The sequence below is a fragment of the Raphanus sativus genome, unplaced genomic scaffold, assembly GCF_000801105.2.
Source record: "Raphanus sativus cultivar WK10039 unplaced genomic scaffold, ASM80110v3 Scaffold3619, whole genome shotgun sequence".
NCBI lineage: Eukaryota > Viridiplantae > Streptophyta > Magnoliopsida > Brassicales > Brassicaceae > Raphanus > Raphanus sativus.
This window is the reverse complement of record NW_026618925.1, coordinates 1-10,367: the sequence shown is the minus strand read 5'-3', so window position 1 is coordinate 10,367 and position 10,367 is coordinate 1. Positions and strand designations below refer to the sequence as shown.

Below are 10,367 nucleotides of genomic sequence, written 5' to 3'. Positions count from 1 at the left end.
AAGGTTTGAGCAAGGTCTTGGCTAGTTGCTGAGTATATGTTGAGCGTTGTGATGTTAATATTGCAATGGTATTTGTGTTGTATAGGGCTTGCTATGGTGTCTTGAGATTCGTCATGGAAAGTGGTGCTAAAGGATGTGAGGTGAGTACAGACCCCTGTGTTCTCTAATTGTTTTTCATCTATTAAATGTCATCTTAACACAAATGCTTACTTACTGTCAGGTCATTGTGAGTGGAAAGCTTCGTGCAGCACGTGCCAAGTCCATGAAATTCAAGGACGGTTACATGGTTTCGTCTGGTCAGCCAACCAAGGATTACATCGACTCTGCTGTCAGACATGTTCTGCTTAGACAGGTTAGTGTGTTTCTTCTTCTGAGTTCCCCACTAAGTGAATAAAATATGCTAGCGATGTCTAAATTCTAGACTCTGGTTGAAACTCTCAAATGTGCAGGGTGTCTCGGAATCAAGGTGAAGGTCATGCTTGACTGGGACCCTAAGGGAATAAATGGACCAAAGACACCATTGCCTGATGTTGTCATCATCCATACCCCCAAGGAGGATGATGTCAACTCTGCTCCTGCTCAGGTTACTGCTCCGGCTGCCCTTGCACCGGAAGCTCCCCTCACAGCAGTAGACTACCCTGAGATGATCCCAGTCGCCTAGAAGAAACCCTTTGGTTACTCTTACCATGGGATACTTCTGTTTTTGTTATAACTATTCTGTGTCTCTTGATACTCGGTAGTTGTTTTTCTAAATCCTCCAATTAGACAAGTTTTTTTTCTCATGGTTCCAAACTTATGTCAATTATTTTTTAGACTGGATGCTTATGTTCAATGGAATTTTTGGTCTTAATAAGAACAAAAATTACTACTACAACATATTATTATGAAACAGAGAATAACAATTGCCTCTTCTATATAATGTTATCCTCTGTGTGGTCGAGTATCTCACTTTTGTAGTTAGATTCTATAAACAGATTGAGCTGTCACTCTACAAAAATAATGAATCAGACACCAGAAAGTTAATGTTCTAGTGGGGGTCTCTCTCAGGCTGCATAGCTAATATGTCCTGTCCTTATCTCAAGATGTATAGAGATGTCCTTACCTTGGTCTTTCTGATTATGTGAGTCAAGTCCCCCTTTTCTGCCTCTATAAAGGAAAAAAAAAAGAGAATGCAACTCTAGCTTTACAAAAGGAGTTACTTGTGATCGACGAAGTTATACTAATCACTAAATTTGTATCTGTAGACAGGAAAATGGACTGTGGCAAAGTTAACAACACATTGCTCTCTTGGTATAAGGAGCTACAACATCCAAAAAGGGATCATTTTACTAATTCTGTCTGTAGCTTCACTCCCTTATCGGACCCGGTTCGAATTAAACTGGCTCAATTAACGGACCGGTTCGAGTTAAACCGCGGGCTTTATAGACGAACCTTGCTTGAATTAACCCGGGTCAATTAAAAGAAAAATAGTGGGTAGTTAGTTAAACAACCCTAGGGATGATTCGATTAAAAAAACGATCTATTATATGATTCGACTCCTCCAGCTCGCCAACTATCATCTTCTTCCTACGAGCTCTCCTACTAGTTGTTTGAACGGAGAAATTCAAAATCGAATCCACCACTTCCTCTGATCATCCCTTCCTAGTATATTCTTTCTAGGATGGATCTGCCTAGTCTCGCTCTGATCCTCCGAGCCGCCGCTCTCAGCCCCAATCCAGATGAACGCAAAGCTTCTGAGCAGCAACTCAATCAGGTCTCTCTTGAATTCTCGTAAGCTGTATACACAAAGGTTGCTAGTTCTCGATGTAGGCATAAGACTGTTCACAGATCGATACGGTGTTATATGACTTACTATTTTTAATACACTTGAGTTCAATTTTTTGAGTACCTGATGCCGGATTGTTTCTGGCTGTGTTCTCTGTGTTTCAGTTGCAGCACACGCCGCAGCACTTGGTGAGATTGCTCCAGATAGCTGTGGATGGGAACTGTGACATGGCAGTGCGTCAAATCGCTAGTATTCAGTTCAAGAACTTCATTGCTAAGCACTGGTCACCTGAAGGCTCGGGTGCGGGAGAGCAGCAGCAGAGGATATTGCAAAGCGACAAAGAATTGGTGAGGGATAACATACTCGTCTATGTCACTCAAGTTCCAACTTTACTCAGGTAAATTTGCTACTTAGCTCTGGGACTCTTATCATTCTAGTCATCCGGCTTATTTTTTTTTTAATTGGCTCGTTTATTTGTGGTTTCTGGTAATTTGTGTCTCTGACGTCTGTGTGATTTTTTTGAAAAGATGACATAATTTGTCTGATAGATAGTGTCTTCAAGCTGGTTGACCTCACTTTTTGTTTTACTTTAACCTGCAGCAGACTCATATGTGTATCATGCATTGTATATGTGTATTTGCATTGTCCCTAGTCGCTACATGTGTGGATGTTGGATGATATCTTAAGAAGTTGGCATTTTTTCTTAAGCCTTGATTAACAACCCGATTTTTGTTTTTGTCTTTTTTTTTTCTTAACGGCAATTATAATTGTCCTCATTTTCCCACTTTATTTCCTAATCCAGATCACAACTTGGAGAGTGCCTCAAGACTATTATATATGCTGACTACCCAGAACAATGGCCGCGTCTTCTCGATTGGGTGAACTACAACTTGCAGAATCAACAAATTTATGGAGCTCTGTTTGTGCTACGGATACTCTCGAGAAAATATGAGTAAGTTACATCACTTTCCATTCCGTATTCTCGTTCCCGTGTGTATGATTCAAAGATTTTTTTGTTAAAATTTAGGTATTTCAGTGTAGCACACCGAGTAAAATCTTTAGGTGGTAGCCACTCCTGATTAGAGAGTTAAAGGGAAGATATAATTGTATTGGCAAATGAGTGTTAAGTGTTAAAAAGTGTAGAATACAATACAATGCTGTACGTGGCTCTTTCAAACACTATTCATAATGTCTTATGAAGTTTATATGAGTTCCAGCTATAGGAACGCAAGGTGTGTATTACATTGTTTATGCATAAGTAGCACATCCCCTTGATTTTGTTTCATTATTTTGGTTTTAGGTTCAAGTCAGACGAAGAGAGAACACCTGTTACCCGCATTGTGGAGGAGACGTTTCCTCTACTTTTGAATATTTTTAATGGGCTTATACAGATAGAAAATCCATCACTTGAGATAGCAGAGCTCATGAAGCTGATATGCAAAATATTTTGGTCATCCATATATGTAAGTCGCTAGTAGAATCAGTTAATTGTGCTTCTCTCTGTGGAATTTTGCATATTGTTTTGTGTAGTATTTATTTATCAAAGGGTAAAATGTGTGACAAGAACTCCTAGATAAGTGGTTATAACTCCACTTGTTATCCCTGTCTCTGTTTTCTAGTATTTGAGATTATCACATGCATTGCATGGTGTCTTTATCATATTAGCAATTGGCAACTTTACTTGTTGAACTCCTCTGGTTTAGCGAAACCCCAATAAATTAACAAAATATTGGCATCATAGGCTTCCCAAAGCTATCACTGTTCTTGTTTTATTTCCATGATGATTTATGATATCCTGATCTTCATTTTTAGTACTTTCCAAAGGTTCGCCACATGATTCATTTTGTTTTATTTTCTGTGGCAGCTGGATCTCCCAAAGCGATTATATGATATAAACTTGTTCAATGCATGGATGGTTCTGTTCTTGAGTGTTTCGGAGCGTCCTGTTCCAGTTGAAGGCCAGCCTATGGATCCGGAACTTAGAAAATCTTGGGGCTGGTGGAAGGTCAAGAAGTGGACAGTGCAGATTTTAAACAGGCTCTACAGTCGGTAAGTCTCTGAAGCCTGTATGTTGAAAAGAATACTCTTGGAAGGTCCACTGAAATTTTGTGAACATTTGTTGTGACAGGTTTGGAGACCCGAAACTTCAAACTCCCGAATGCAAACCTTTTGCCCAAATGTTTCAAAAGAGTTATGCAGGCAGAATTCTGGAAGGCTACCTAAATCTTCTGAATACAATTCGTGTTGGAGGCTATCTTCCTGATAGAATTATCAATCTTCTCCTTAAGTACATAAGCAACAGGTTTGTGTTACTTTTAGTTTCAGTGGCATACTTGTATGCATTCAGTATGCCCACCTGGCTGACTTAAATTCTCATTTCCCTGGCATTATAGATTTGGTTTTTGGTCAACGTATTTATACTTGCTGATTTTAATTAGAAACTTTTAGATGGTTATCTGTTTGTTTTATTAGTAATTTCACACTATTCGACCTTATCATGTGTTCAGTGTATTTTGCCATTTCTCCCTGTATTTTGGCATGTGGTATTATTTCTTGTTGAAGGGAGTTCTTTATCCTTCGACACTAATTCATTGTTTCTGCAGCATTTCGATGAAAAGCATGTACAATTTGCTGCTGCCTCGGCTGGATGTTCTGCTCTATGAGATTGTTTTCCCTCTAATGTGCTTTAATGACTCTGATCAAAAACTTTGGGAGGAAGACCCACATGAATATGTGAGGAAAGGTTACAGTAAGTATTAAAAATAGTGTGACTTCCTGAGAAGTTTCAAAGATATTAGATTGAATGATATTTTCTGTGCTGCATTGCAGATATTATTGAAGACTTGTACAGTCCGAGAACAGCGTCTATGGATTTTGTAAATGAATTGGTCCAAAAACGTGGGAAAGAGAACCTTCCGAAATTTGTTCAGTTTGTTGTAGGGATCTTCAGGAGGTATTCCATTTGAGCTCTTCTGCTTCGGTCTTCTTCTTCCTGTTGTGAACTTGTTTTCCCACTTTTTATAGTTATGACGAAGCTCCTGCTGAACATAAGCCTTATCGTCGAAAAGATGGCGCGATGCTTGCTGTTGGAGCACTTTATGATAAACTGAAGCAAACCGATCCCTATAAATCTGAGCTGGAGCATATGTTAGTGCAACATATTTTTCCGGAATTCAATAGTCCAGCTGGACATCTTAGAGCGAAGGTATTTACTGTTTTGGCTTCTTAAACCTTGTCATGGATGCCTCAGCAATCCATGGTTGCCATAGTAGGAATACTTCTCAATTTATTTAAAAACTTTCTGTGTATCATTTCTTCAAAGAATTGTTGAACGAGAGGAGAAATAAAAAGAAATGATAAATGATTGCTATACTTGGGCGAATGCTACAAAGTTGTGGATATTTTAGGATAAACTTCCTATTTCATGTCCAGTATTAGATAGTATATTCTTTGGTAGCCCCTTGATGTTTCTTTTGGACGTAGGCCGCATGGGTAGCCGGGCAATATGCCTATATCAACTTCTCAGATCAGAACAACTTTCGTAAAGCACTACATAGTGTTGTCGCGGGAATGCGCGATCCTGATCTTCCTGTCCGTGTTGATTCAGTTTTTGCATTACGTTCATTTGTTGAGGCGTGCGAGGGTATGTGCTTCTCTCCTATGCATTTATATGTGTGATTCTGTTTGCATTTGTTTACCCGTGTGCATTGTCTTTTTGAATGTCTGTATGTGGCTGATTATAACTCTGGTCACACTTGCAGATTTGAATGAGATACGTCCAATCCTCCCTCAATTACTTGATGGTAGGTAAACCTTTTCATAAAAACCAGATGGTCTGTATCGTCGGAGTAAACTAATACTTTAACTTAATGGTAATATTGTTCCTATCAGAATTTTTCAAACTCATGAATGAGGTAGAGAACGAAGACCTTGTTTTTACTTTGGAGACCATTGTCGATAAGTTCGGTGAGGAGATGGCTCCGTATGCTTTTGGATTATGCCAAAATCTGGTAAGAAAATGAGCTCGCTCATGTGTATAGTTGTTTTGAATAATTTGAACTTTGAGATATATTTATTCCTGCCTCTCTTTTTACTCAGGCGGCTGCATTTTGGAGGTGCTTAAACACGTCAGAAGCCAGTGATGATTCGGATGATATGGGAGCTTTAGCTGCAGTTGGTTGTTTGCGTGCCATAAGTACAATCCTTGAATCTGTCAGCAGTCTTCCTCAGCTGTTTGTTGAAATAGAACCAACGATACTTCCAATACTGCAGAAAATGTTGACCAGTGATGGCCAAGGTAAACTGATGTATTAAAATACTTCTAGAGTTTTTCTCATTTACCTCTAGTCCTTAGTTTGTGGACTACAAGCATATTTAAGTTATGTTGTGTATAGATGATGGACTTTTGAACTGAATTGTTCGCCATTTTGATTAAATTCCTTCAGTAATAGTATGCATTTTCAGATAGGACATATAGCCGTTGTCTTTTTTTTTTTTGTAAGCCTTTTGTCGTGTAGCAGCACTAGAACTCATGATCAATTTTTTTTTTTCAAATAGAAACTAAAGCATTTAAATTCTCATCCTATTTTCTTTGGCAGATGTATTTGAAGAAGTTTTGGAGATTGCATCATATATGACCTTTTATTCACCTAACATTTCCTTGGGCATATGGGGTCTCTGGCCATTGATCGTGGAAGCGTTGAACGATTGGGCAATTGATTACTTTCCAAGTATGGCTTCTCTCGTACCTGTTTTTCTGTATAGTTCACTCTGACACTGCGGAACTTCCATTCACTAAGTTATTTTTTTGAAAATGTAGATATTTTGGCTCCGATGGACAATTTTATATCAAGGGGAACTGCTCGTTTCCTCACTTGCAAGGAGCCCGACTACCAGCAAAGCCTATATAATGTTCTTTCAACTGTAAGTATATCTTCCAATAGTTAAGAGTTCATGTATGTGGTCTGTACTTGTTATATTCTGATCTGTAAGGGTATAAATTTTCGTACGTGTCATGAAGGATAAAATCTTCCATTAGTATAACATAAATTGCGAGTTACCCATGCCTTCTGGCACAGTATTATTGGCCGCGAGTGTATTGGGTAACAGTAAAAACATATTCATTTAGCATTAAATATAACAATTCTTGCTGCCGTTGAGTGAAGATGTTGTACATGTATAAACGTTTTCCAAGTTTTTATACCCCAGCAAATCACTCATCACTTACATACAATACCATTTGTTACCTTCATAGCTAATTTATATCTCGCGTTTCTGTTTCTACAGCTTATGACCGACAGAAACATAGAAGACAGTGAAATTGAAGCAGCTCCAAAGCTTATTGAAGTTGTTTTCCAGAATTGCAAAGGGCAGGTGGATCAGTGGGTTGAACCATATCTACGACTCACTATTGATCGGTTACAACGAGCAGAGACTTCATACTTAAAATCTCTTCTTATACAAGTGGTAAGAACTGTGTGGCTGTGATTCCAAATTTCCATCATTGTTTTATATGAATCAGGCGGGCTTGCATGAATTTATTCCATTGCTGTGTTGATGTTTACAATGATTAATTGAACTTTCTTTGCAAGAGAACCACCATATATCTGCTACAGCTAAATTTTTTTCTTTGTTGATCACAAGTCCTCAAAAAAAAAATCATGATGTGTATTGGCAGGTGGCAAATATGCTTTACTACAATCCAGGTTTGACGCTTGGTGTGTTGCATAACACAGGGCTTGCTTCAACAGTGTTTGATATTTGGTTCCAGATGTTGCAACAAAAGAAAAAGAGTGGCCTGCCAGTAAATTTCAAAAGGTATATTTGATGCTATTCATTAGGTCCTATCTTGTTCGTGGTAGCTTTAAGTGTAACGGTCAACTGATAAGGCGGTTGCTCCTTTTTTTACTAGGGAACATGATAAAAAGGTTTGCTGCTTGGGTTTGACTTCGTTACTTGCTCTCCCTGGTGGTCAATTCCCCGACGAAGCTCTGCAACGTGTTTTCAGGGCAACACTTGATCTTCTAGTTGCATATAAGAATCAGCTAGCTGGTATGTTATGCACATGATCCTTTTTCTCTCTACTTGGCGTGGTAACGTTTACAATTATTCCCTTTCCGATATCTCTCTCAGAAGCAGCAAAGGTGACAGAAATAGATTATGAGGATGAGATGAATGGACTCGAGACTGATGAGGACGAGGATGATGATGGGTCTGATGGGGAGATGGGCATGGATGATACAGAGGATGGAGATGAAGCAGAAAGCATGAAACTGCAGAAGTTAGCTGCACAGGTTTGTCAAGTGCTTGTATCACTTCCTCTGCCAAATATGCTCTACTTTTTCTGGAACTGACTCTTTGCCAATTCGCTTGTTCGTTTTCCAGGCCAAGTCCTTCAGATATGTTGATGAAGATGACGATGATTCTTATGATGACTTTAGCGATGACGATGTGTTCCAGTCACCCATCGATGAGGTGGATGCCTTTGTATTCTTTGTCGACGCTATCAGAGGTACCGCTATATAAAATCTTCTGATCACCATTCTCGGGGCACACGATACTATAGAGACCAGTGAACACCTTGCTTATTCGCATCCTTGTCCTTTAAACAGTTATGCAGGCATCAGACGCGCAGAGGTTTCAGAACCTTAACCAGTCACTGGACTTCACTTATCAGGCGATTGCAAACGGAATAGCACAACACGCAGAGGTGAGAAGAGTGGAAATCGAGAAGGAGAAGCAAAAGAAGGCAGCAGAAGTTGCTGTTACTCCTGTTCCTGCTATATGATCTTAAAGTCTGGATGATCAAAGTAATAGATACGATTCCCGTGTGGTTGCGGTCAGAAGATTTGAATGTTTTGGTGAGATTGATTGACCCAGATGATGGTCTGAAGTCTTCTTCGTCTTGCATGGTTCTGGTGTTGTGTTTTGCGTCACTTCTGGATTGGGTATACTCATAAGGGAGAGATTTTTTTTTTTTGGGTGGGGGAGATTTTATGTACTCTTCAGACTACGTTGCTCACTACTGCACACATTGCGTCTTGTCTTTTTGGGATGTGTTAGTTTTGTCAGGAAAGTTCCATTGGTTTATTTTTGGGATCTCACATAGAGATCAGCAAAGGTCACTCATCAGGTTGTACGACCATTCTTTCATAAAGTGAAAAAGTTATATCATACAAAATTTCCTTTACTGTAGTAATGTATTTGAAATCCCAGCATAAAATTTCGTTTACATTATTTATTACTCATTACTCAATGAATTAAAGTTGATAAATTGTCTTAAATCTCTTAAATAACAATATCAAAAAAAAAAAAAATCTAGATTTAACCAAAAACGTGATTTTAGCCTGTTACAGTTTCTGCACTGTGGAGTTGTTAACTTGATGTTCAAGCAACATTGTAATCCTCCAGCTAAGATAACTAACCGCCGTAAATCAAGACCAAGGTTAGCTTGCTTTATTGAGATGTCAAAATACTAATCTGCTTGAAATGTCAAAAACATCTTCCTCATCAGTTGGTTTTGAAAATTACAGATTTAAATCTGTATGATCTTTTGCTTTTATTTTTCTATAGGAGAAACAAAACAAAAGTAAATCTTATGAAACTTTGTGTGTTGAATGTAACAAATGAAGCAAAAGAAAAAATAATTTAGAAACCAAGATATGAGGGAGGTCAAGAGGAAGAACAGCAAGAGAAACCGAACCCTTGCGTAGATCCCTTATTGTCGTCCTTAACGAGACTTACTCGGCTGTTCCACTTCAGTTCGGTTTTATGCGTATCGGAGTTGAGTTGTTTCCTGCTAACATTGGCGTAGATGTCGCGGATCACCATTTCAAAAGCTGTTTTAACGTTTGTTGAATCGAGAGCCGATGTTTCCATAAAGAACATTCCTTGGGTTTCCGCTAGGGCTTTGCCTTCTTCGACGCTAACCGTTCTCATGTTATCTAGGTCGCACTTGTTCCCCACCAGCATCCTCGCCACCGTTGTATCTGAATGTGCTGCCAAAAACAAAAAAAATCAGCAAAGTTTTACCAAACCAACATTCATATGGAATTTTACACACAAACTCAGGGTAAATGTAATAGCATTAGAGATTTTTTTTTTTTTTCTAAAATAGAGAGTTTATGGTTACCAACTAAGACTAATCTTAATAGAAAGTGAAAACAAGAATGAACACAAACTAATCTTTTATCATCTAAGAGTTAGTTAGGAGTTTGTTTGTCGACTTGCACACCATACATCCACCAAACCTTGAGATCTATCTAATAGTCCTTCCTACAATGTTAAGAATCTAAACCAAACAGCTAATCAACCAACTAAAACATTTTGTAATATTAGTCAAACTATAGGACCTAACTGCAATAATATTCAACATCAGTTGCATTTTTCAACTTACTCTTGAGCTCATCAAGCCAACGTGCGACGCTCTCAAAGGTTGAGCGACGACTTATGTCGTAGACGACTAGCGCACCGACTGCGCCGCGGTAGTACGCGGAGGTGACGGCACGGAAGCGTTCTTGACCAGCAGTGTCCCAAATCTGAGCTTTGACATCTTTGCCTTCGATCTCCATGTTCTGCGTCTGGAACTCGACGCCGATCGTGG

At 38.9% G+C, this 10,367-nt stretch overlaps 3 protein-coding genes across 3 annotated transcripts; 2 read left to right on the top strand and 1 right to left on the bottom strand.

Annotated features, from left to right (window-relative positions):
• Window positions 1–23: 23 nt before the first annotated feature.
• LOC130506751 (40S ribosomal protein S3-2-like) lies at window positions 24–409 on the top strand. The gene is made up of 2 exons (XM_057001436.1): window positions 24–140; window positions 221–409. The coding sequence occupies exons 1-2, from the start codon at window positions 66–68 to the stop codon at window positions 392–394; spliced, it is 249 nt and encodes an 82-aa protein (XP_056857416.1). The 5' UTR covers window positions 24–65; the 3' UTR covers window positions 395–409.
• Window positions 410–1,517: 1,108 nt separating this feature from the next.
• LOC130506749 (importin beta-like SAD2) lies at window positions 1,518–8,945 on the top strand. The gene is made up of 21 exons (XM_057001434.1): window positions 1,518–1,753; window positions 1,930–2,162; window positions 2,568–2,717; window positions 3,066–3,228; window positions 3,630–3,814; window positions 3,894–4,067; window positions 4,369–4,514; window positions 4,595–4,718; window positions 4,790–4,970; window positions 5,249–5,408; window positions 5,527–5,568; window positions 5,657–5,775; window positions 5,864–6,062; window positions 6,364–6,495; window positions 6,585–6,688; window positions 7,052–7,231; window positions 7,443–7,582; window positions 7,677–7,816; window positions 7,898–8,058; window positions 8,150–8,276; window positions 8,377–8,945. Exons 1-21 carry the CDS (start codon window positions 1,661–1,663, stop codon window positions 8,550–8,552), a joined length of 3,129 nt encoding a protein of 1,042 aa, XP_056857414.1. The 5' UTR covers window positions 1,518–1,660; the 3' UTR covers window positions 8,553–8,945.
• Window positions 8,946–9,345: 400 nt separating this feature from the next.
• Window positions 9,346–10,359, bottom strand: LOC130506750 (ras-related protein RABA5d-like; the record flags this gene model as incomplete). The annotated part of the gene is made up of 2 exons (XM_057001435.1): window positions 9,346–9,762; window positions 10,161–10,359. Coding segments are annotated over 2 exons (525 nt in total), but the record flags the coding sequence as incomplete, so codon positions are not given.
• Window positions 10,360–10,367: the final 8 nt, after the last annotated feature.

Coding starts and splice junctions, on each gene's coding strand:
- LOC130506751 (XM_057001436.1), top strand. CDS start 66: ATGGTATTTGTGTTGTATAGGGCTTGCTATGGTGTCTTGAGATTCGTC. Junction 141..220: donor GTGGTGCTAAAGGATGTGAG/GTGAGTACAGAC, acceptor ACTTACTGTCAG/GTCATTGTGAGTGGAAAGCT.
- LOC130506749 (XM_057001434.1), top strand. CDS start 1,661: ATGGATCTGCCTAGTCTCGCTCTGATCCTCCGAGCCGCCGCTCTCAGC. Junction 2,163..2,567: donor CAAGTTCCAACTTTACTCAG/GTAAATTTGCTA, acceptor TTCCTAATCCAG/ATCACAACTTGGAGAGTGCC. Junction 7,232..7,442: donor AATCTCTTCTTATACAAGTG/GTAAGAACTGTG, acceptor GTGTATTGGCAG/GTGGCAAATATGCTTTACTA.